A 26468-nucleotide genomic window follows, 5' to 3' on the forward strand; every position below is an offset into this window, starting at 1 on the left:
AATAGCCTCTGCAGATCCCATCATTGATATCGTTGTCGATCAGAAGTCTTATCCTACTTTATAAAATTATCAACATATAATGTTGACGTCTTAACTCACTCATAAGTACTAGATCGAGTAATCTAACACGAAATCTACGTAGCTCTAACACTCACTCCTTAAATATATACAAAGCTTTAAACGCGGACATGTCTATTCGCCAATTCTATATATCTCTAACAAGAATCAAAAGGTGAATCTCCAAATAGCACTCAACACTTGGCAGATACTACAATGATACATTAGACTGTGTGAGAATGTCTACTAGTTCGACCTCAAATGTTTCAAATTTTAAGGTTCTTCTGATAGTCTAATTCTGACCTTCTTAATATGATATAACTCTAAATTGGTCAATATACTAGGACTGAAAGAACTAGAATTAGGAATTGTGATGTCTATAACTATAAACACTTAAACTTAATCATCTAGCTTCATTCTATTCTGCTCGGAGAGACTATCCCCAAATAGTCTTACGATACCTCTATATGAGGTCACACCACGTAATCTTTTTTTTTTTTTAAAAACCTATTATTACCACCTATATTCTGATTTCAATAACTTATAACCTCCAGCTCTGATACCAACTGTGACAGCCCTCAAATCCAGGGGTCTGGATTTGGTGCCACTATATGAAAAACAATTTAAAACCTATATATTTGAAAGAGAGTAAAATAGAAATTTCAAAACCTGGATATTTTAAATATGATTTACAGTTTTGAAAACCTGTATTTTTGAAAAGCTGAAAAAAACAGAGGATTTAAAACCTGAAAGCTTTAATAAAAGATTTAAAAGAACAAAGTTTAACCCCCTTTAAAACAGGATCGCAAACAGGCTATAGTATTGAAATCAGAAAAATAAAACTAATAAATTCTATTACATGTTTTTACAACTAAATCAAATTTAGACAACTCTAATTACCACTAGTCCCAAAGACTCGATCTTGGATACTCTTCCTGACCATCAGGTTGAAACTTAGTCACTTGCAATCCTCGCCTAGCCTTACTCTTATGCTTAGCCTAAATAGGCGAACCATCTTTAACATTATCTGAAAGGGGTTAGAAGAAATAGCAAGAATGAGCAAAAGAATGCTCAACAAGTATATAATATCCAAACCAACAATAAATCAAACAGTATGTAAAACCTGACAATGATATAAAGATAATGATACCAACATAATATGATTTAAACCAACCAGTTTCTCCTTTATGGCATTGGAACCAGATAAGACGCTACGAGCTAAGCTGGGTGATCAGCCCACGACATAGCTCCGAACCCGCATATTCAATACGAGTTCTCAAATATAAAGGATCCTAGGCACACTTTGGCCTTTAATAATTCAATTGGGACCGGCGCCTCGGTCATAAAACATTTTCATCCAATTCCCTTTCTAAAACAGATAAATCAAATCATTTAAGGTTCAAAATCTTAAGCAACATTGATTCTCAACCAAATATTCATTTCAACACCTTAGTATTAGATTTCTACTAATTAAGTATTCTTTATCAAGGGTATAGGTTACTGAATCAAGTGTATCAATGTATTTTATAATAATGGCGGGGTAGGTTGTATGATGATAACTAAGGTCTTTCAGGAAATGGGTTTCATTTCTGGGTCAGGAACAAACAAGTGAACTAGTTTTTTTATAAGCAAGAACACAATTTGTTGTAGTTAAAAGGGAGGTAAGAAAACAAGGTTCTAAGCTCAATAATAAGTAACTAGCAGTTGAAGAAGATAAGGATGATAATTAAGTTGATACATTTGCAAGATATAAGTGACAAAAGGTATTCCATTTCATACTTGGGTAATTCCAGAATACTCGTAATTAGTAGAAGTCTAATTCTATAAGGAGTTTTGCAATATTCAAAGCATAACAAAAGCATTGCAGGAGCAAAATCTTTTAAAGAGATAGTAGGTAGGATATATACTTGCCTTAACTCCGGTGTCTAGCTCAGATTTCTAATAACACTATGTAGTGCCATATCATTCCTTTCTGCCAGCTTCTGACAAGATTCTATCTATAACAATCTCTGCCCAACTTCAACTTGCAACACAACTTAGCTATTTTTGAATACCCATTTCAATCACTTCTCGATCAATGCCTCGATCAACGTCTCGTTCAATTCTATACGATGGCAAAATAGTATTTCAGTCGTCGGATCAGACAGATTAACTAAGCTCGAAAAGCATTAATACCTATCATATATCTACCCTTCGCATATATATACCACATAGTCAGACAAACACATAGCACATAGTTGAACAATTAACTTTTATAGCTATTAAAAGTCAATATTGATAAGTTATCATATAACATGTTTCAGTTAACCATGTCACCTTATTCTTATCTTATTTAATATCCTTTAGCAAATAAAACATATATAGTTTCTAACGAAAATGAGACAGCACTTCCTCTATTTATCGGACTATCCACATGTTTTCTTATATTATTCAACAAGTAAGCAACTCAATCCAACTCAATAAACCAATAAGTACAGGACCAATATCAATTAAAACACAATATCACAGTATGCACACTTACGTAGCTAGATTTGAAATCATATATCACTATTAGACATGATTGACACTGACCAACCAAGTATAAACTCCTCCTATGCACTAATCAAAGAAAGAAAACTAGAACAAATAGTTCAAACAGCCCTCACTCTATGATTTTTAACAAATTGAAAATTTATCGCTTTAATACAAAATTTTTATGAGACACTCTTAAGCATTATTACAATCTACTATAAAAATTTCAGAAGCAAATTCCATGTTTAAGGGAGTAAAACAGGGCCTGCAAGTCAGGAACCTGAATCTGCCCTGCAGAACCAGCCCCACGCTAAGAATTTTAATAAATAAAAAAATTGGTCTGTTTGTATAAAATTTTAATGACATATTCCAGACACTAACATCTAACTCCAGTAAAAATTTTAGAAGCAGAGCTCGAGTTTAAAGTAGCAAAACAGGGCCTGGAATAGGACACACCTGCCCAGAATTTTCAGCGCATTTCGCAGTAAAACATGCATATCTTTTAGCTCGTTTAATGAAACTTTGAAATTCCTTTTGGTGCTTGATCTAGACTTCAAGTAGAAAATTATTAAAGAAAGATTAAGCACATAACTCAACTCAATTAACCCAGAATTATGCTGCAAAACAGACCAGCGATAGCCAAAACTTTCAACTCAAGTATGAATAATTTCTAAATCTTTAATCCACTACTTAAACTATTGAAATACCCGACCAAACACAAGTACATAACTCAACCCAAAGATTTAGTACCCAACTCATCTAATTATAGTACTAATTAAACGTACCAAGTACAATCACCAGACCACAACCAATTCAAATATCAATTAAGCACGTATATGTATATCATTATAAGATCAATAGCTTAGATATCAAAATAACTTGAACCACATAAATACACATAATTATATCAAAACAAAGTACCACTTACTCTGCATATATAAACATATACACCACCACTTTCAATTTAACTACTTAACTCTAAATCCAAGCTCGAAATCAATTAAGCCAACTAGTAACACCCATTCTCGATTATACACAGAATTGCCAGTGGGTTATATTACTTCTTGGGAGAAACTGGCCCAGGAATTCTTGCAGAAATTCTATCCGGCAACTCGAGTCATGAACATGAGAAGCCAAATAGCTGGAATTCATCAAAATGCCACTGAAACTTATGCTGAATATTATGCAAGATTCCAAAAGCTGCAAAAGAGATGCCCACAACATGGATTTTCTAAAGGGAGTCTTCTTCATTTTTTCTATCAAGGTCTTCATGAAGGTGAAAAGAAACTCTTGAATTCAGCTGCTGGTGGTGCTTATGTAGACTTATCTCATGATGCTGCGGAGAAACTAATTGCTAAGGGAGCTGCTAATGAACTTCAATATGGTAGTCGTGCAAGTTCTGGGACTACTCAGGGAGCTCAATCTGATCAAAGGCTCTCAAATATTGAGCAAAGTATCGAAAAATTGAATGCATTACTATCAAGCGGTAAAGCACCGAAAGCTCAAGTCTGTGGTATTTGCTCAACTCAGGGACATTTTACTGATGCATGTCCTACATTGGTTGAACCTACTTTAGAAGATGTTAATGCTATTGGCTTTGGAAATCAAGGAGCAAATCAGTTTTCTAACACTTACAACTCAAGATGGAAGGATCATCCCAATTTAAGGTATGGGAACACTAACAATGCTTTGAATGGGTTTCAGTTTCAAAATAATTCTGCGCCATCTGGTTTTCTACAAAGGGGTCAAGTCCCTCAAAGCTCGAACAATGATAACACTATTGAGAAATTATTGTCCAAGTTGGTTGACGGGCAAACGGAGATGCAAAAACAATGCACTACAAACTCTCAAGATATCAGGGATATGCAAAAGCAGTGCATTACCAATTCTCAAGACATTAGAGAGATGCAAAAACAACTTGGGGATGTGATTAAGAAAATTAACCAAGAACATGAGCCTGGACGGTTGCCTGGAACTACACAACCAAATCTGAAATTCGAGCATGCTAACATCATTACTACTAAGAGTGGCCGGAATGTCATTCCCACTCAGAAGATATTGGAAAATCAAGTTGATAAGCGTGGCATCGAAAGAGACCCAGCAACTGAAACAGCTTCACACAACAAACCAGATGAAGCAAAGGAGAATTCTCAAGCCAAGGAGGATAGTCATGAGAATGAGGATGAAGCTGAAATTGTGCACAACAATTCTGAGGAGAAACATACTTCTCCAATTTCTACTAGTAAGTCTCTTAAACCTTCAAGTTCGGTTATTACTAATAGTCGATTCGATTCTGTCCCTTTCCCAGCTAGGTTGGTTCAGACAAAGAAGAGTGCATTAGAGAAAAATATTTTGGAGACTTTTCGCAAGGTTCACATTAATTTGCCTTTACTGGAGTGCATTCAGAATCTACCAGCATATGCCAAGGTATTGAAGGACTTGTGTACTAAACGAAGGAGGCTCAAGGGGAGTGAAGTTGTTGAGATGAAGGAGAATGTGTCTGCGGTTCTGCAAGGAAGGTTACCAAGAAAATGTAAGGATCCAGGAAGCTTCACTATTCCTTGCACCATTGGTAAATCTAAATTTGAGAATGCTTTACTTGATTTGGGTGCGTCAATTAATGTTATGCCATCTAGCTTGTATGAGAAATTGTGTATTAAAACTGAACTTAAAACAGATGGTGTTACAATTTTATTAGCTGACAGATCTCACGTTTACCCGAAAGGTGTTTTGGAGGATGTTCTTGTGCAGGTTGGCAGGTTTCAATATCCGGCTGATTTTTATATCTTAGACATGGGAGATGCGACTAATGCACAACTTATTCTTGGTAGACCATTCATGTGTACTGCTCAAACAAGAATTGATGTTGCAAGGGGAGAGCTCAGTATGGACTTTGATAATGAAACCATTAAGTTCAACATGTTTGAGATGATGCGATATCCCGTGGATACTGAGACATGCTTTACAATGAGTACAACTGGTAGCATTGCTCAAAAATACTTCGAGCTGATGAAGGATGATGCATTAGAAACAGTGATATCTCAAGGCATTGGTGTTGATAAGGAAGGGAATCCTCAAGTTCCTGAGGATGTCTATGTCACTCATACAGATAGAATTATGGAGCAGTGCAACGCCTTACAAGGAGCGGTGAGCTTTACAAGAGAACATAACTTTGTACTCCCCAAAATTTCTATTGAAAAGCAGTTGCCTTCAGTTGTTCAAGCACCACAATTGGACCTTAAGCCATTGCCTTCCCATCTCAAGTATGTTTTTCTTGGGAAAGACGAGACACTACCAATCATTATCTCATCAAAACTCACATCTGTGCAAGAAGAAAAAGTGGTGGAGTTGGTCCGTAGTCATATTAAAGCTATTGGTTGGAGTTTGGCGGATATTAGGGGAATCAGCCCCACACTATGTGTTCATAGAATTCACTTGGAAGAAGGTGCCAAACCTGTGAGAGTTCCTCAACGGCGACTTAATCCTCCTATGATGGAGGTTGTGAAGAAGGAAGTCATCAAGCTTCTAGACAATGGCATCATCTATCCTATTTCTGATTCTAAGTGGGTTTCAGCTGTTCATGTTGTTCCCAAGAAGTCCGGGGTTACAGTTGTGGCAAATGAGGAGAATGAGTTGGTGCCTCAACGTACAGTGACTGGTCATCGTGTTTGTATTGATTACAGGCCTCTCAACAATGCTACAAGGAAAGATCATTTACCCTTGCCGTTCATTGATCAAATGTTGGAAAGGTTAGCCGGTCATGAGTACTATTGTTTCTTAGATGGGTATTCTGGATATAATCAGATTGCTATAGCTCCAGAGGATCAAGAGAAGACGACATTCACCTGTCCTTTTGGTACTTTTGCCTTTAGACGCCTGTCTTTTGGTCAATGCAATGCCCCGGGAACGTTTCAAAGATGTATGATGAGTATATTCTCTGATTATGTGGGGAAAATTATTGAGGTTTTCATGGATGATTTCAGTGTCTTTTGAGATAGCTTTGATGATTGCTTGAAGAATTTGGGATTTGTTTTGAAAAGATGTGAAGAAACAAATTTAGTGCTCAACTGGGAGAAATGCCACTTCATGGTAACTCATGGTATTGTTCTTGGACATGTGATTTCTTCAAAAGGCATTGAGGTTGATAAATCTAAAATTGACTTGATACGGTACCTGCCCACTCCGTCAAGTGTAAAGGAGATTAGATCTTTTCTTGGCCATGCTGGTTTTTATAGAAGATTCATTCAGGACTTTTCTAAAATAACAAGGCCCTTAACAAATCTTCTTCAGAAGGATGTACTTTTCGAGTTCAATGATGAGTGTAAGGTGGCATTTGAGGAGTTAAAACAGAAGCTTACATCATCTCCTATCATACAGGCACCAGATTGGAGCTTACCTTTTGAAATAATGTGTGATGCATCAGATCATGCTGTAGGAGCTGTACTTGGGCAACGGAAGGACAAAAAGGTGCATGCTATTTATTATGCTTCTAGAACTTTGAATGATGCACAACTCAACTATGCTACCACTGAGAAGGAACTGCTAGCTGTCGTTTTTGCTTTAGATAAATTTCGGTCATACTTGCTTGGTACAAAGGTGATTGTATTTACTGACCATGCAGCTCTTAAATACTTGTTGGCCAAGAAGGAGGCAAAGCCACGTCTTATCCGTTGGATCTTATTACTACAAGAGTTTGACATTGAAATCAAGGATAAGAAGGGATCCGAGAATGTTGTAGCTGATCATCTAACTCGATTGGTGAGGGAGGAAGAAGATATGCCCTTAACTGAGACTTTTCCGGATGAACAACTTCTACAGATTGAGGTAAATGCTCTTACTGAGGTCACACCGTGGTATGCAGACATAGTGAACTATTTGTATGACAAAAGTTTGCCTAGTACACTGACTCATGCACAAAAAGATAAGATTAAACATGATTCAAAATTTTATGTGTGGGATGATCCGTATCTTTGGAAGCATTGTCCGGATTTAATTATAAGGAGGTGTGTTCCTGACAATGAATTTGAATCTGTGTTGAGATTTTGTCATAATTATGCATATGGAGGTCATTTTGGAGCAAAAAGAACGGCACATAAGGTATTGGAGTGTGGTTTTTATTGGCCCACAATATTCAAAGATGCTAGGGAGTTTTGTAAAATCTGTGATAGATGCCAGCGAGTGGGGAACATTACTGCAAAGAATGAAATGCCATTGCAACCTGTTCTAAATGTTGAATTATTTGATGTTTGGGGTATTGATTTCATGGGTCCATTCTTAAATTCTAATGGTTATCTATATATATTGTTGGCTGTTGATTACGTGTCGAAGTGGGTGGAAGCTAAGGCCACCCGCACTAATGATTCTAAAGTGGTTGCAGATTTCTTGAGGACACATATTTTTGCTAGGTTTGGGATGCCAAGAGTTGTTATCAGCGATGGAGGGTCTCATTTTTGCAATCGGACCATTGAGGCATTATTTCGTAAGTACAACATCACGCATAAGGTTTCAACGCCTTATCATCCTCAAACTAATGGACAAGCAGAAGTGTCTAATAGGGAGATCAAGCAAATTCTGGAAAAGACTGTAGGATCTACACGAAAAGATTGGAGCCAACAGTTAGATGATGCACTTTGGGCTTATAGGACGGCATACAAGACACCCATTGGTATGTCTCCTTATCGCATTGTATATGGCAAACCTTGTCATCTACCAGTGGAACTTGAGCATAAAGCATATTGGGCTATTAAGAAGTTCAACATGAGTCTTGATGAGGCTGGTCTGCATCGCAAGTTGCAATTGTCTGAGTTGGAGGAACTGCGTAATGAAGCTTATGAGAGTGCTCGAATTTATAAGGAGAAAACAAAGGTTTTCCATGATAAGATGATTCAAAGGAAGAATTTTGAGGTGGGACAGAAAGTTCTTTTGTATCACTCTCGGTTGCGTCTTTTTCCTGGAAAGTTGAGATCACGGTGGATTGGTCCGTTTGAAATTGTTGAGATATTTTCACATGGAGCTGTGGTGATTAAGAAAAGCAATGGGGAAATATTTAAAGTGAATGGACATCGTCTTAAACCGTACTTGGAAGACCCCTCTAGCCACATCAAGGAGAGCGAGACTCTTAATGATGTGATTATCTCTGGTGTCTGAATTCAGCGGTGTCAAGTCTAGCCAAAGACGTTAAAGAAGAGCGCTTCTTGGGAGGCAACCCAAGCCAATTGTATGGTTAGTTATTATTATTATTATTATTATTATTATTATTATTATTATTATTATTATTATTATTATTATTATTATTATTAGTCATAGTAATATTTTTATTAGATAGAAAGTATTTATTTGTTTTTTTTTATTTCCCTCAAGGTATTTTGATGATGTTTGTGAAGTGTGCAGGATTATCAAAATAAATTCGAATCATTTTGGGTTGAAAAAAAAAAAAAAAGAAAGAAAAACAGAGTAAAAGTTGTGAAAAATTGAATGCCGTCCGGAGCTATTCATTGTTCTTTCCAGTGCTGTGGTGCGCACACCCGTGCATTGAACGCTGCTCTCCGTGCGAGACATTCTGGACATCCTCAATTCTGAGCGCAGCTGCCTGCCTACCGTGCACTTCTTGTGCTGTCCGTGCAATTTCTTCTGCACCCGCGCTTAATTTTTTATTGTGTATGCACGCCCGTGCGTAAATGCTGCTGACCGTGCATCAGCTACTGGAGGAGTGCGCGCTTCATATTTCTGTGGCTTCATATTTCAGTTGGGCCCAAAGAAGCCCACCCGCCTACAATTCTATTTCGGCCCAGGCTTCTGTCAAGCTGCTCTCAACTGTCGGTCCAACCCAAGCTGTCAAATTCAGCGTGTCTTCACATGGGAACATGGGAGCAGGCCCACTTCCTTTGAATGTCAGCCCACGATGCAGCCCAAGTCCATTTCATCCCTGAAGTTATTCAGGGCCTGTTCACGTGAGTTCTCCACTTTTGATGCAGAGATGAAAATTGTTGCCAACAGGGTTTGAACCCATGACTTCGGGCCTGCAAAACAATACATCAACCACTTGGCCAACTATACTTATGTTTTAAAAGGAGGCTACACTTCCTTATATCCACCAGCTTCACATCAGTATCAAGTCACTTATCAGGGGAGTATTCTAAACCATTTGATATATATTTAATTATATTATATTATTATTATTATATTATGTAATATATTATATTATTCATTGAGGACAATGAACCATCCAAGTGTGGGGATGTGTTCTCACGAATAATTATATTATTATTTTAAATATATTTTAAAAATCCAAAAAAAAATTCAAAAAAATTCAAAAATTTTGTATATAATTGCCCTGTCTCAAAGCATGTTTAGTGAGTATTTATACACATTTTGTAAACTAATTTGCATGATTAATTCTGAGCATCATATTCATGATAAAAATCATTCAATGCATGATAATTCCTTGTGTGTGCTTGCGAAAATTGTAAAACTTGAGATGCATCTTAGTCAATTTTTATGAGTAAAGCATGCTTTCACCTTGTGAGATTTTGAGCCTAATATATGATTGATACATTTTATATCAATCTAATTCTTTTGTGAGTGGTGTTCATCATTTGGCTTGTTGCTCTAGAACATGATTTAAACCTTATTGAGATGAAAATGTTATGTGTATGCATGAAAATGATAAAGGCACTAGGATTAACCTCATTTATTCAAACAGTACCCGAGAATTATATCCTTAGTGAACCCCCTTGAGCTTGTGTCCAATTTTTTTGTTTATCACCAATCTATGAATTTTGAGCCTACTTGTTTATTCTTGTCTTGATGACTAGTAGAGCATTTTTTGATTCGTTGGAGCAGTGGTTAACATTCAAGTGTGGGGATTTCTTTGTTAAAGGGTGAAAGTTAGTGGGAATCAAGAAAAAAAAAAAGAAAAAAAAACAAAGTATCAGGTACTCCTTTGAGATCAATGGGTGGCAATTGCAATGTCATATGAAAAGGACGATCCATGTGCACGTGCTGGTATATAAGCACAATTGTACTAGAAATTAAGGGGATCAACTTAATTCTTCTTATTTTTCTTGGTGACTTTTCACTGCCCTTGGTTACTGGAGAATAACTTGACTTTGGAAAAAAAAAGAGAGAAGAAAATAGAAATATCAAGTGGAGAATGTGTTCATTGGTGTTACAATGTGAAAAGAGGGAAGTACATAATTATGTGCTTGGGCTTTAATGCTTGTGAAAGACTGATCACCTTTTACATGATTCAAATTTCATGTTGAGTGTTTAATCAGAAGTGAACATTGTGCTCTATTAGTTATCGAGTTAGCCACTTGTTAGCCTTTTTCTTTGATATCCTGCCCCTGCCTAAGCCTTGTTACAACCCTTAACAAAGTCCTTTTGATTTGTGCGTGCATATATACAAAGTAGTGGAGATTTGGTGGACAACCAAGTTTATGGTAGTGCTTGTCCATATTGATTGAATTTGAGTGAAACACTTACACTTAAACACTTGTGTGAATTGAGAGCAATGTGAGATTTTCCATCCATAGCATGCTTACTTATTGGATGCGACTTTGATGTATATTTCATGATATTTTTGTCTATCTAGACATTGTGTGCACGCTTGGATTGTTGTGTATAATGATGTATACGTGATAGTACTGGTACTTTCACACTTGTTCAGATTGTTATGTAATTGAGGTTTGCATATGTGGAGTACGATGATGTTGTTAGTGCTTGAGACTTGGTGATTGAAAATATTTGATTTTGTGGGTATATCTTCTATAAACCCTCACGAGATAACACTCGTCCTACTAGGGCTGCCTAGGGGTTTAACGGCTTGTTGCATGCGCTCAATGCAATCGTGTCATCCACGAAAGTGATGTTACTAGTTAGTTATTAATATTTTATTCTGTGTTTGCCCGAGGACGTGCAATATGCTAAGTGTGGGGATATTTGATAGAGTATATATTTATATATATTTTAGATGATAATTATTCTCATATTAGCTATATTTTGCATTTATTTGGACATATATTAATTATATTTTAATATCTTATTGTAGGGAGCAAGGAATTTTAAATTGGAAAGGATTTGGACAAATTAGAAGAAAATTCGCAACTATTGGGCTACCCGCATTCGGAATATTGTTTGGGCCATATTTGGAGTTCTAGAAGTCGGATTTGGGCGAGTAAACAGCCCACGCGAAGATAATTTAATTTTCTATCATTCTAGATGGGTCCAGATGTCAAAAGCCTACTGAAACAGCCCAGGAACAGGAGAGAAAGTCAACTGCGAATTTTGACCTTTGTGAAGCCTATTCAGTTTCGGAATTTCCTTATATATTTCTATGAGAGTAAAAACAGTTATGTATTAGGTATTATTAGGGAGAGTTTTACATACGTGCTATTGAGGAGAGCCACGGAGAAGAAGAGAAAGGATCGGCACTCAGTATCGATTTCTATTCCTTTTATGATTCTTACGTGTTTTACTATGATTATGATTGGCTAAACCTCTATTGTTGGAGGGCTGTTTTGAAACCCTAAACCTTATGAAATTTATGCAATTTTGATTCTTGAAAGTGTGTTTTGATTGTGCTTATATACGCGTCAATGCTTGTGAAGATACTTGAATTAACTAGGGTATGCGGTCATCCCAATATGTTATGTGATTGATATCTTGGCAAAGTCAATTAATCTTTCTATGCGGTCATGGGAATAATTTTTATTAGTGTGTAATTCGTTTTAACCTTTCTATGCGGTCATGGGGTTATACGAATAGCAGAACTTGTTTCTATGCGGTCATGGCAAGCTCTCTATAAGTATCTTTCAGAACATACCAACGAGATTTAGAGTTGTTTCATGGGTTTAGTGGTCAATATTCATGCTGTCCAACATGTTTCTCTACTTGTTTACAAATAAATTTGCTTAGTTTAATTCTTAGTTAATCATTAGTTTATTAAAAACCCCAATTATTATCTTTTAACAAAATATAAGTTAAGTGAGCCCTTGATCCTTGGCGTTGAACGATACCCTTACTTTCACTACATTATATACGACACAAAAGGGTTTAAATTGGTTCACACCAGTCTGTTTGTATAAAATTTTAATGACATATTCCAGACACTAACATCTAACTCCAGTAAAAATTTGAGAAGCAGAGCTCGAGTTTAAAGTAGCAAAACAGGGCCTGGAATAGGACACACCTGCCTAGAATTTTCAGCGCATTTCGCAGTAAAACATGCATATCTTTTAGCTCGTTTAATGAAACTTTGAAATTCCTTTTGGTGCTTGATCTAGACTTCAAGTAGCAAATTATTAAAGAAAGATTAAGCACATAACTCAACTCAATTAACCCAGAATTATGCTGCAAAACAGACCAGCGATAGCCAAAACTTTCAACTCAAGTATGAATAATTTCTAAATCTTTAATCCACTACTTAAACTATTGAAATACCCGACCAAACACAAGTACATAACTCAACCCAAAGATTTAGTACCCAACTCATCTAATTATAGTACTAATTAAACGTACCAAGTACAATCACCAGACCACAACCAATTCAAATATCAATTAAGCACGTATATGTATATCATTATAAGATCAATAGCTTAGATATCAAAATAACTTGAACCACATAAATACACATAATTATATCAAAACAAAGTACCACTTACTCTGCATATATAAACATATACACCACCACTTTCAATTTAACTACTTAACTCTAAATCCAAGCTCGAAATCAATTAAGCCAACTAGTAACACCCATTCTCGATTATACACACAATAACATACATATAGTACCACACACTTTGAATGATACAACCACCAACTCCAATCTTCTTTCAATTACCCAATTAACCGTAAATAATCTACATTTTTGAAATCAAATCAGCCCTTAATCGCATCATCGTAATCCAAATTTCATAGATAATTCAACACCAAATTTGACTAAACTATATAACACATATATACAACAATTCACACTAAAATTCATCCCAACTCATGGATATAATAAGGACAGGGTTGTACCGAACAAGAATATGGTCAGAAGGTGGAGGACAGAGCCTGGGTTGCCAGAAACGGAGCATCGGTAGTCGATTAGACAGCGGTTGTCGCGACTTCAATCGCAGAACTGAGAACAGCGGCAGTGTTGGAGAGAAAAACGGAGGGCATCGATGTCGACAAACAACATATAGGGGAGGCGACTGTTGGTTTGAGGGAGGAAGGAGAAATATGCGAGAGAGAGAGAGAGAGAGACGATAGATTTAGAGGAATGAGAGGGCTGAGATTTTGATTTATGATAATATGAAGGTCGGCAAAACGAGGCGGTGCTGTAAAAGGGTACGTGGCTAAGTCTTGTACTTCCACGTGCCTTTAATAATCTGAATAACCAATTGACTCGGACCCGCTTTTAACTATATTATCGGAATATATCGCTATTATAGTATCTTGGAAACATCACCAACATATTTTTCTAAATCCCGGAATATTATAAAACTAATAAAATAAAAGTTTCGGGATTTATGAAGCATTACTGAAATTTATACGTAATTTAGAAGTTAACTGTGTTCAAGAAATATTTAAACATGAAACTTCTACAAAAATAATATTTTTAATATTTTCAAAACTCCTAAAAATATTCATTACCATTTTCAAGTAATTAAAAGAATTTTACAAGTCATTTTTGTATTTTAAGAAATTCAATTTCCTATAATCCATTTTAAAGAAAATCATAAATATTTATAAAACAACACAAAAGTTTGTAACAGATATACACACAAGCATAAATCACATCCAGATACTAAAGTTAAATCATAGAACAAGTAATTCATATATTTAAAATGGTATTCAATTCAAAACACACAACAAAATTTCGATATCCTAATGAGTCGGAAAATATTTGAAAATTATAAAACTGGAATAAAATATAGAATTTTATTCCTCATTTTTCTTGAATAATCATGAATAAAAATAATAAAATAATATCTAAAATCCGAGTCGTCACAATAAGTGCCTGCGTGGCTTGGCTTACTTATATATAAAATGAAAAGAAATAGAAATTAGGTTATCAAACAGAGGCGGTGAAGATACAAGAGGGGTTAGGGTTTGATACTTTCTACTCAATCGATTTCAACCAGTTTTGCAGGTGAGGAGTATGTGTGTGTATCTATGCGCGCTTGTATGTATATATATATGTTCCAGTTGATTGTGAATGTCTGTTGGTTGGGTCCGATTTGTTGTTGTGGTCTGGGGTTCGTAAATCGGCGCCGTGGGGAGATGGCGATTCCGATGGATGGCGGCGGGTGGTTGTCGCCAGGAGTGAGTCAAGGGAGAGCCAAGGAGAGCAGCGGCTTCATTTGTGTTGTTGGTTGTGGCTGATGTCTGAAGGTTGGTGGTGAGCTGATTTTGGGGGTTAGAAACGGGGGTATAAGGTGAGGGCTGGAGAAGACAATCCACAGAACGGCTATGTTGCTGCAACGGGTCTGAGACGGCGACAGCCGTGAAAGACAAGGAATTGCAGTAGCAGGAAGGTTGAGGGTCGCAGGGGTTGTCTATAGGCGGCCAGCTGTAAAACAGAGTTGTAGATGGTGTGTTCGAGTTACCGAAAAGGGGTAAGTCTGCAGGTGGTGGTTAATTGCCGAGACCTGCAACAAGAGGATGGCTGGTGAGGGTCTATTGTTAGGTGTCGCAAATGGGTTGTGTGAATTCTGGTGGTGTGAGTTTGAAGCTGCGATAGTGTATTGGAGTCTGAATGGAGGATGGATGAATTGATGTAGGTGGTGCTGTGATGTACGAGGGAGAAGTTGGCTGTTTGGTTTTGATTGGGGTTTAGTTGTAGTAGTCGTGGTTGAGTAGTTTAATGAATAGCTATTTGGTACGGCAGGTTGGAGGAGTTATAAAATGGGGAGGTACTATCAGTATGTGTGTGTATGTACAGAGGAGGCAGAGGGAAACCGAGTTCTGATAGTCTTCATGGGTTTTGTAGTTATTATTAGTCAGGCTGGGCACACTTGTATAGAGACCAAGAGAGGCTACAAAGGAGTGTAGGAGCTTACATGTGTTGAAGTAACCAGAGTGTATGAGTGGGTCACTGAGTTACCAAAAAAGAGAGGCTGAAGTGGTGAAAATGCAAAGTGAAGGTGATGCATTGTTGGATGGTATGAGTCAAGGCGAACAGAGTGAGTATTCAATAAGGAACTATGTTATGTTTTCCTTAACAAGGGTTTCAGAATGAATTTGAGAGGATACAATGGTGTCATGAGAATAAAATATGAATGTTATTATTATTATAATTGTTATTATTGTTTTTATTAACAATGATAATGACAATAATAATAATAATCTTTTAATATTTTATTGAGCCAATTATAGGTAATTATCTGTTTTGTATCGTGGAATTGTATATAAATTATAGTGTTGATTTATATTCCGGATTATATTTATTTAAAATCTGCGACAATTATATATTTCATTTAGAATTCCAGAAGTTGTTATCTACTTCTAAAAATCAATTATTGATTTCAGATTAAATATTTTAAAATGTTGTCGCGTAGATTAATATTTAAATCCCGTAATTGGTTGTTGATGATAAATAGTTGTTGATTTTAATTGTTGACCCTGACTGATATTTTAATGTCATGCTATATATAAGCTGATGTTTGGACGAGCAATCTGACATTTTGACAAATCTTTATATTATTTTGAGATATGAATTATTGTGTTGTTGGTTTTGAGGTTGCTCGATTTTAAAAGATGTACAGTCCTAAATTATATTATATTATTATTTTAGTTTGATGAGATTTCGAGCTGATTTAAGATGTGATTGAATTACAATTGGACTTGTAATTCGGATTTCAATTGTATCCAGATATGTATTTTGAGGTGATTAGTGTTTGTATATAATCAAGTATGCGATTATATACAGGGCTTATCAGATTCTATTAGTATGAATATTAAAGCAAGTAACTTATATATTATGTGCTGATGTGACTACTTGATTTATTGTTTGGCACTATGTGTATATACTATCTATATATATTATCTGTATATATGACGAAGGGTAATAATATAATCTCGATTCTGTAAATTAGACGACGCCCTGGATTGTTCGTCAACTGAAGTATTCCTTGCTATCATATATAGTTATCAAGAAGCGTGCAACGACGGCTTTCAGAAGCAAACGAATAGTATTGCAAGTCAAGTCAGAATAGTTGATAATGTGATATCGTGCCGTGAGATAGGCCAATAGAGTGTATTGATTGCAGAGTTAGCAATTGAGGCCAGCCCAGAATTTGAGTAAGTGTGACTGTGTGTCACCTGTTTTCTGTCAGAGGCAAGTATTTTTATTCTTCTCTTTTATTTAAAGAGCAAGTATTTCAATTCTCTTTTGATAATGCAAATTTTCTATGTATGACTTGTACTTCATGCAAGCATGACTATCCATTTCCGATATATAAAAGTACAAATACTTTTATCTTGTGATTAAATTATCGAATGTTTTTAATTAGATCCTTTTTACTGTTATATGTACAGTGACAAATTTATCAGAAAAGCATTCTGATTATTTTAATCAATTTCTGGGAATTATTGTCTAAGTTCTCTTACAGTTTGAAAACTATTGTTGACTCTGTAGTAGTATCATTTCGATATATGCCTGGTCTTCTGTCCCAGACTTAAATCCTTAATTTTAAATAGCGAAAACAACTCGTTGATTTCTTTGGAATCGTATTGCGGTGGATTTTAAAATGATACTCAGACTTTAATAAAATTGATTTTGACAGTATTTTGAGATTGAAAAGAAAAGACTTTTCAGAAAGGTTTTGAAAGTGATGATTGTATGGCATAAGGGACTATTTAATTGTCCAGCCAGATAGACCAGCAAAATATTTTGTTTTGATTGGATGAATGCGTAAGAGGCCGTGGCGGCGGTCCAGCGAAGGGCTAGGTATTATATGAAATATATATATAATGCCAGATTTGCCAAAGGCCAATGTGTTGCCTTCTATTCGGTACCTATTGTTTGGATCTGCTTCTACGAAGCATGATTCGGTGCTATCACAGGATGTCCTGATCAGCTGTGTTAGTGCGCCGTCAGCTGAGGATTCCAATCCAAAAACTGGTCATTTGTTTAAGCTTTTAAAAGCTTGTGTTTACTGTCAAATTTATCTTGTGATTTCAAGCATATTGATTTATATGTTTGCTAAACTTTTGAGTTACAACTGTTTATATTTAATTCAAAAGTTCGTGATTTCAAACACTCTGATTTAGATTCAAAATTATATCTTGTGGCTCTTGCCTTCCATACTATCTTGCTGAGCATTCTCGCTCACCCTTGCTATTATTTCTAACCCTTTCAGCTAGGGATTGAGATGGTCACCTGTATAAGCTGCACGTAAGATTGATGCTAGGCGAGATGGCCAGTGGTTAAGTGTCAACCTGAGAATCAGGTAGCATATTTTGGAAGATGTCTATTAGATAATAGATTCATTTATCGGTTATCAGTTATTCTTCTTATCGAAGTTTATCTGATAATGTGGTTTAAGCTGTAATAAGATTTGTTAGTTTGGTTTCTGATTTCAGTGCTGTAACCTATTAGCGATCCTGTTTTTAGGGGGTCAAAGTGATTTTAATTTAAATCTCTTTTCAAATTTCCAGATTTTCAAATGTCTGTTTTACTTTCTTCCGCAAATACAGGTTTTTAAATAAATTTTGTTTTAGTGGCACCAAATCCCGACCCCCGGATTTGAGGGCTGTCACATAGATAGGCCCGTACTTTGGCCCAAATTAAAAAGAAAATTGATTATATAGATAGTCCCAGAATAATTGATTATATAGATAGACCCGTATTTTGGCCCAAGTACCGACCGACCAAACTTTTAATGTTTCGACTTTAATTGTCACACCCCAACCAACACACGCACACGAATTGATATAATATGAACAAGAGACAGATAAATAATAAATCCGGAAATTAAGATTACATAATTTAAATCCCAAAAGGATGACATTTAGTTAATTACAAGTCCAAAAGAGTGAAATAAAGTCCCAAAAGATCTTATAAGTTCAGAGTGTGGATCTGCCCATCTAACTAGTACAAAACATAATAGCGAAAGCCGCTTATATCATATATGCTACCTTCGCCCTTAAACAATTCTCTGCGTAGCCAGTGGTCGATTTACGTGCTGTTTGCTTTGTGCGTACCATATTTGCTAGCTGTAAAAGGGGTTAAATACGGGAACATGAGCAAAGACGCTCAGCAAGTACTAACAGTCCTAAACACATGGCATCATAATAATATCAAAGGTGTCCGAAACAAATTCAAGAATAAATGATAAAGCATTCATTAAGGTTCATGATAATATGATGAATGGACATGGCAAAACATATGGATAATCATGGTATAGAAGTCATGGCATCATGGCAATATGGCAACATGTTATAATCATATCATCATCAAAATTCATTTTAGGACGCTACGGATTACAGCCGGTGATCAGCCGCGAAGTAATCCCGAACCGCGCTGGGTTCTCAAATATAATGGGATCCCTAGGCTATCTGTGAGCCTAATAATATGTGAAAAGGACTTGCGTCTAGTCCAAATCACTAAAGAAAACATTTTATAATTTATTGATTTATAACATGGATGCCGGAAAAAGGATTATATCATTTTTATTGAAATATGGCAAAAGGGTTCAAGTTCACTAATAATGTGTCAACGCATATTGGACTTAAGGGGATAAGTTCCAAAGTCAAAAGAAAGTCAATTCTATCAAGTGTTATTCGGTATTTATGAAGGTGTACGTGTCATGGTATTATTGGAAGTTTTTAATAGGGAATCTAACATTTTGGGTACAAGTGTAAGGATATATTTGAAAGGAAGGTACTAGTATGATCGGAATTTTATATCAAGGTATTTGCGAATATAATAGGCATGGTGATTATCGCAACTAAATATTCATAAGGATTTACGAGTCACGGGTGCACATATATTTGCAACAATTGTAAAGTTTAGGATGTAGTAACTTGCCTTTGCAAGATTCTGAGATTATTCAATCTTGATAGTACGAGCTTTTCCTTTCGCCTCGGAACCTACACATTATATTAACCTCGTCACTAAATGGCACTTTAAGTCTAATTTACATTACACGCGCCTATTCTCTAGTTACGTATCTTAATACTCTATTATTAGCTAATTATCGCTTTAAGAGTCATTACACGTACTTAATTATAGGTATACATGCTCATTTATACATATGAAAGACAATTAACATAATCATGTATTCACATACTCCACATAGTCACATAATTCACATAGTCACATAATGGCATGGCATGATTTATTAACTATATATATTTATATCACATATACTATATACTTAATATTCTAAGCACATAAGCGAGTAACACATAAAGGCTTATTTCTAAACTTCTAAACTCCCCATACTGACCTTATCTTAATCCTAAAAGTGCTTGCAAAAACTCAGCCCTTATACCCTTGACAATCATGCAAGAGTTGCACTTACAACTCTCCAATGGCTCTCTAAGGTTGCTCTCGGTTACTTAGTGAAAATAAGATGCTCTAACTAGGGCCTTCACTCTAATTTACTTCTAATAGGTTGATAAGACTCTAAAATTACTTGTGCAATTGATACAATACAAAGGCCTCACACAAATTGGTTTAAAATGTTAAAAGGGCACAGTGAGGTTCTCTGTTGTAACCTCTCTGCACTACCTGCATCCTAACTGAGATAACTTAATGTGTACTAAGTGCATTCCTACCAAATCAATTCCCATGGATTCCCAACTCTTAAGGCTACCTATCAGACTTGGTTTCACTCCAAGGCCCCATATGAAACTTCCCAGGTTATTACACAAAGTTGACACTGCTGAAAACTACCCTGTTTCCCAACTGCCTTGTGTTTACTGATTTAAAACTCTATTTTCTCACTAGGTTTTGGGTTCTAATGGTTTGTTAGGCTTCCTAAGGGTTCACTAAACTCAGTTAAGCCAAGGCCCCATGAAGGCCTCACTCATGACAAGGTGAAAACCTCACAAGAACACAGATTGTTCAATTCTGCCCTGTTTTGGGGTATCTACTGTTTTGAGTGTGTATACCTACCTAAATGCAGGGGCTTTGGTGATTTAAGACTACTGGAATCATAACAAAACTCACTCCCAACTCCTGGACACTCGGGACAAGTAAAACCCAACCAAATCAACACCAAAACTCCTAGTTTCTATGTGCAAAAATCTGTCCAGTGCTAGTGTGTGCCTCCTTCCACCTTATCACCCATCTTAACACCATTCAACAACAACCAAGCCAACAACTCTAATCTATAATCTATATACCACTACTGTATAGCCTTATACAAGAAATTACAACACAAATCAAGCCTCAAAAATCACATTACTGAAGCCAAAAATCACAGCAGAGCAGAGCAGATTGGTTTTCAGCATTTTTAAGAATGATTTCTAACTCATAATCCATATAAAATCACATAATACATCAAAACTGAACATGACTAATCATGGCACATATTATACTAGCATTTTATGGCAAAAACCGAGGCATGAAATGATCAAAAACCAGTTTAAAAAGTGACAAAATCAGCATACACTTTATACTATGAAAATCATGACATGCACTTATAAACTCTTAACTTTTCTTGGCAAGATCTTGACATGCAATGTTTAAAACTTTGTAAAACAATCTTGTAAAGACTGAAACTCAAAGATCCCAGCAAGAAACATCTCATTCCATCCACAAAAATCATCCAAATCAATGGATTCCCTTCGGCTCCTTGGGAGTCATTGCCGAGCGCTTGAACCAAGGGTATGGCTTGACAAATGGGGGTGATACACTCCCTCAAGGCCACTCCTTGTCCAAGTATTTAAGCCACCATGATTCCAACTCTAGATTCACATGAATCAAAGTTGAAAATCTCGGCTTGGTGACATGCAAGAACTCAAACTAACCTTAAATGGAAGCTTGTGACTAGGAGATGATTTTTCTCTCTTGGATGAGTGGTAAATTATGTGTGTATATGGAGTTATGAAAAGAAATGTACAAGAGTTTTGGGTGGGGGTTTCTACTCAGCTGAAATGAGAGAGAGGGAGGAGAGTTTGGTGGGTTTGATTTTGTGTGTAGTGTAGTGTAGGAAATGATGAAGTCTTGTGCTTTTGACTAGACTAGAAGTGAGTGGATTTGGGTAGTTACAATTCTATCCTTCTAGTGGCTTTAGGTGAAAATGCATGCAAGGTTTTAGTGGTAATTACAAGAGTCAAATGGTGTGAATAGTCGGTCATGCCCTTGGACTCTATTCTCTACCAAAATGCATGCAAGGGTACTAGTGTAATCTTATAATTACTAAAAGTATGAATAAAATGAATGGATTTTAATAAATAAACTACAATTCCATAAATCATCAAATTAATACTATAAATACTATGAGATTTTACAAGTTTAACAAAATCATGATAAAAAATTTTGGACAAAGAAATATTTTTAAAAGCATTTTCAAGTATTACCCTCTAATATATAATCTATGTATAAAAAGAATTTACACACAATAATACACGTAATAATTCACAACGAAACGACTTTCCACTACAATTATATATGTATATCATATCACATAATTGCTCACCTTACAATTTATCACTATTTACGATTATCTCTACTATTATTAAATCGCGTAGCCGCAACTATTAAATTAACACCGAATCGTGCAAGATAATTAATCGCGTAGCGAAATCTCTCGCATACGACTATTTATACACGAAATAGAATCTAATTATGCCATCAAGTCATGTATAAATCCCAATTATCACTAAATCGCGTAACAAGAAATCTTACTCGCGTACAAAATATATCGCGTAGAAATTATATTAGTGATACTTGCAATACCACATAACAAGAGAATATATATACATTCTTATATAACGATTCCACGTATCGACATAATAACATAGAATATAAGTGTCGTGCTTATGAAAAAGTTCAAAATTACCGGTTGTTACATCCTCTCCCCCTTATAGGATTCTGTCCTCAGAATCTAGGAGAATAATTGAGGATACCGATTCCGCATATCAGACTCTAGCTCCCAAGTGGCTTCTTCTACCCTTGGATTCCTCCACAATACTTTTACCAAGCTCACTGATTTCTTCCTAAGTTTTCTTTCTTGCCGATCTAGTATTTGTACGGGATGTTCTTCATATGATAAATCAGTCTGGATCTCCACTGGTTCACTTTCTATCACATGATTGGCGTCCGGATTATACTTCTTGAGTAATGAGACATGAAACACATTATGCACGTGCTGATATTGTGGTGGCAATGCTAACTCGTAGGCAACTTTTCCAACTTGGTTCAAGACTTCAAAAGGTCCAATGTATCTTGGTGCTAGTTTTCCTTTCTTACCAAATCTGGTCAAACCCTTCCACGGTGATATTTTTAGCAATACAGCTTCCCCAATTTCAAACTTCACATCTTTTCGAGCGGGGTCCGCGTACTTCCTTTGTCTGTCTTGTGCAGCAATTAGTCTCTTCTTGATTACTGTGATGGTGTCCTTCATTTGTTGTACCAATTCAGGTCCTAAAACCTTCCCTTCTCCAACTTCATCCCAATTCGTCGGTGTTCTGCATTTCCGTCCATATAAAGCTTCGTATGGTGGCATGCCAATGCTGGAATGGTAACTATTATTGTATGAAAACTCCACAAGGGGTAAATGTTCGTCCCAACTTCCCGAAAAGTCAATGGCACAGCTTCGCAACATATCTTCAATGGTTTGGATTGTTCGTTCACTTTGGCCGTCAGTTTGTGGATGATATGCCGTGCTCATGTTCAATTTCGTCCCTAAATGTTCTTGAAATTGCCTCCAAAATCTCGAATTGAATCGTGGGTCCCGATCTGAAACTATTGATATAGGTACACCATGTCTCAACACGATTTCGCGTATATACATATGAACTAGTCTGTCTAAAGAAGATTTCTCATTAATTGGAAGAAAATGTGCCGATTTCGTAAGACGGTCAACTATTACCCAAATTGCATCGTGTCCAGAACGCGTTCGAGGTAATCCTACTACAAAGTCCATGGCAATATTTTCCCACTTCCATTCTGGAATCTTCAATGGCTGAATCAAACCACTCGGTCTCTGATGTTCGGCTTTTACCCTTTGGCATGTATCATATTTTGAAATCCATTCTGCAATTTCTCTTTTCATGTTCGGCCACCAGAAACTCTTCTTTAAGTCTTGGTACATCTTGGTGCTTCCCGGGTGAATCGAAAATCTAGAGTTGTGTGCTTCTCGCAAAATATCATTCTTCAATTCAGTCACATTCGGAATCCAAATCCTTGATGAAAATCTTAACACACCTTGCTCATCTTTCTGTGTACAAATTTCTTCTCCCGTCAACTGATTATCTTCTCGAGTCATCACTTCGTCTTGATATTTCTTTATCTTCTCTAACAGAGTTGGTTTAAAGGTAATGGCATAACACATTTCTTCCGCCCCTCCAAGTTCACAAAACTCCAATTGCAACTTCTCAATTTCATTTGACAACTCCCTTGGCATTGAAATCACGTTTAACTTCTCTTTTCTACTTAATGCGTCTGCTACCACGTTGGCCTTCCCGGGATGATATTGTATCGAACAATCATAGTCTTTGATCAACTCCAACCATCGGCGTTGTCTCATATTTAGCTCTTTTTGAGTGAAAAGGTACTTCAGGCTCTTATGATCCGTATATATCTCACATTTCTCCCCGTATAAGTAGTGTCTCCACAATTTCAAAGCAAAAACTATCGCAGCCAATTCTAAATCATGAGTTGGGTACTTCTGTTCATGTGGCTTAAGTTGTCTCGAAGCGTACGCTATTACTTTTCCATGTTGCATCAACACGCATCCAAGTCCTTTGTAAGAGGCGTCACTGTATATCACAAAATCTCCCTTGTCATCGGGTAATGCTAAAACCGGTGCAGTTACTAATCTTTGCTTTAATTCCTGAAAACTATTTTCGCACTTCTCCGTCCATTCAAACTTCTCATTCTTCCTTGTTAATTTGGTCAATGGTACGACAATCTTGGAAAAATCCTTCACAAACCTTCGGTAATATCCTGCTAATCCCATGAAACTCCTTACTTCTGTTGGCGTCTTTGGTCTCTCCCAATTCATCACAGCCTCAATCTTTTCGGGTCCACTCTAATCCCTTCACTTCCAACAATATGTCCGAGAAATCTTACTTCCGTCAACCAAAACTCACATTTCGAGAATTTGGCATACAATCTCTCCTTTCGCAACACTTCCAACACTATTCTTAGATGTTCTTCGTGATCAGCTTTCGTCTTTGAATACACCAAAATATCATCGATGAAAACTATGACGAATTTGTCTAAATATTCCTTGAATACCCGATTCATTAAGTCCATGAAAGCAGCCGGTGCGTTCGTCAATCCAAAAGCCATAACAAGGAATTCGTAATGTCCGTATCGTGTTCGAAAAGCTGTCTTTGGTATGTCTTCAGCCTTAATCTTCAATTGGTGGTATCCCGACCGTAGATCAATTTTCGAAAAACAAGAAGCTCCCTTGAGTTGGTCAAACTAATCATCAATTCTAGGCAAAGGGTACCTATTCTTAATTGTCAATTTGTTCAATTCTCGATAATCTATACAAAGTCTCATACTCCCGTCTTTCTTCTTCACAAACAAGACCGGTGCGCCCCAAGGTGAAACACTTGGCCGTATAAATCCCTTGTCTAATAGTTCTTGTATTTGCTTCGCCAATTCCTTCATCTCTGACGGAGCCATTCTATAAGGAGCCTTCGAAACAGGTTCGGTGCCGGGTGCAAGTTCTATTGTAAACTCGATTTGTCGGTCCGGGGGTAAGCCAGGAAGTTCTTCGGGAAACACATCTATAAAATCTCTTACTACTGGAATGTCTTCAGGGCTAGAAACTTCTTTACTCTTATCAATTACATATGCCAAATACGCCTCGCATCCCTTCCGAATCATCTTCTTTGCTTGCATCGAAGTAAGAAATCCTTGAGTTTGCCTTTAACCCTTAAATGTTACCTTCTTGCCTTGTGGTGAACTCAATACTACCGTTTTGTTCTTGCAATCTATTTGAGCATTAAAGCTTGTCAACCAATCCATCCCTAAAATCACGTCGAATTCGCCTAACTGGAAAGGAATAAGACTCGCAGGAAAAACGTGTCCGGCTATCACTATTGTACAATGGGGGCACACATGTTCTACAGATATTCTATCTTGATTAGCTAAGACAACAGATAGGGGTTCATGCATCAATTGGGTTTCACAATTCCACTTATCAACAAAAGACTTCGAAATAAATGACCTTGTAGCTCCCGAGTCAATCAATACTTTAGCACTAGCAGCGTTCACAGAAAGCGTACCTGAAACTACATCAGAACTTTGAATTGCATCCTTTACATTCATGTTGAAAGTCCTTGCTTGTGCCGGATAGGTCAAAGCTGGATGAGATGAGGATGATGCCATTTGAGGTTGATTGAAAGGCATTGGAAATGATGGTGCTGGCATAGGAGTTGCTTGATTCATCGGATATGGCATAGCAGTCATTTGTAGCAACTGATTGTTAACCGCTCCTTTGCATTCCCTCGACACATGTCCCACTTTACCACACTTGTAGCACGTGACGTTGGCCTTCTGATTCTTACATTCATGAGCATAATGGCCTTTTGTGTGACACTTGTAACAAACTTTCGCCTTGTTGCAAATCCCCGTATGCTTCTTATTACAAACTTTACACTCCGGAATTGATCCTTGCGGGGGTTTCTGTCCACTCGATTGAGATCTGTTTTCTTGTGACTTGTTCCCAAATTCTCTCTTCTTGAAGTTTCCGGGTCCACTTTGAAGTTTAAACCTTTGATTA

The 26468-nt window shown here is 36.6% G+C and overlaps 1 protein-coding gene and 1 long non-coding RNA gene across 2 annotated transcripts; both read right to left on the reverse strand.

Annotated features, from left to right (window-relative positions):
• Positions 1–857: 857 nt before the first annotated feature.
• Positions 858–13816, reverse strand: LOC135151986 (uncharacterized). The gene is made up of 3 exons (XR_010291005.1): positions 13588–13816; positions 1969–2161; positions 858–1084 (listed from the first exon to the last, which is right to left on the reverse strand). It is a non-coding gene; the product is annotated as an uncharacterized LOC135151986 (long non-coding RNA).
• An 11796-nt stretch (positions 13817–25612) lies between these two features.
• LOC135152187 (uncharacterized) lies at positions 25613–26155 on the reverse strand. The gene has a single exon (XM_064092022.1). The coding sequence runs from the start codon at positions 26153–26155 to the stop codon at positions 25613–25615; it is 543 nt and encodes a 180-aa protein (XP_063948092.1).
• Positions 26156–26468: the final 313 nt, after the last annotated feature.

The sequence above is a fragment of the Daucus carota genome, chromosome 4 (genome assembly GCF_001625215.2).
Source record: "Daucus carota subsp. sativus chromosome 4, DH1 v3.0, whole genome shotgun sequence".
NCBI lineage: Eukaryota > Viridiplantae > Streptophyta > Magnoliopsida > Apiales > Apiaceae > Daucus > Daucus carota.

What these genes read in the sequence shown, in the direction of transcription:
- LOC135152187 (XM_064092022.1), bottom strand. Translation starts at nt 26,155, where the DNA reads ATGACTGCTATGCCATATCCGATGAATCAAGCAACTCCTATGCCAGCA.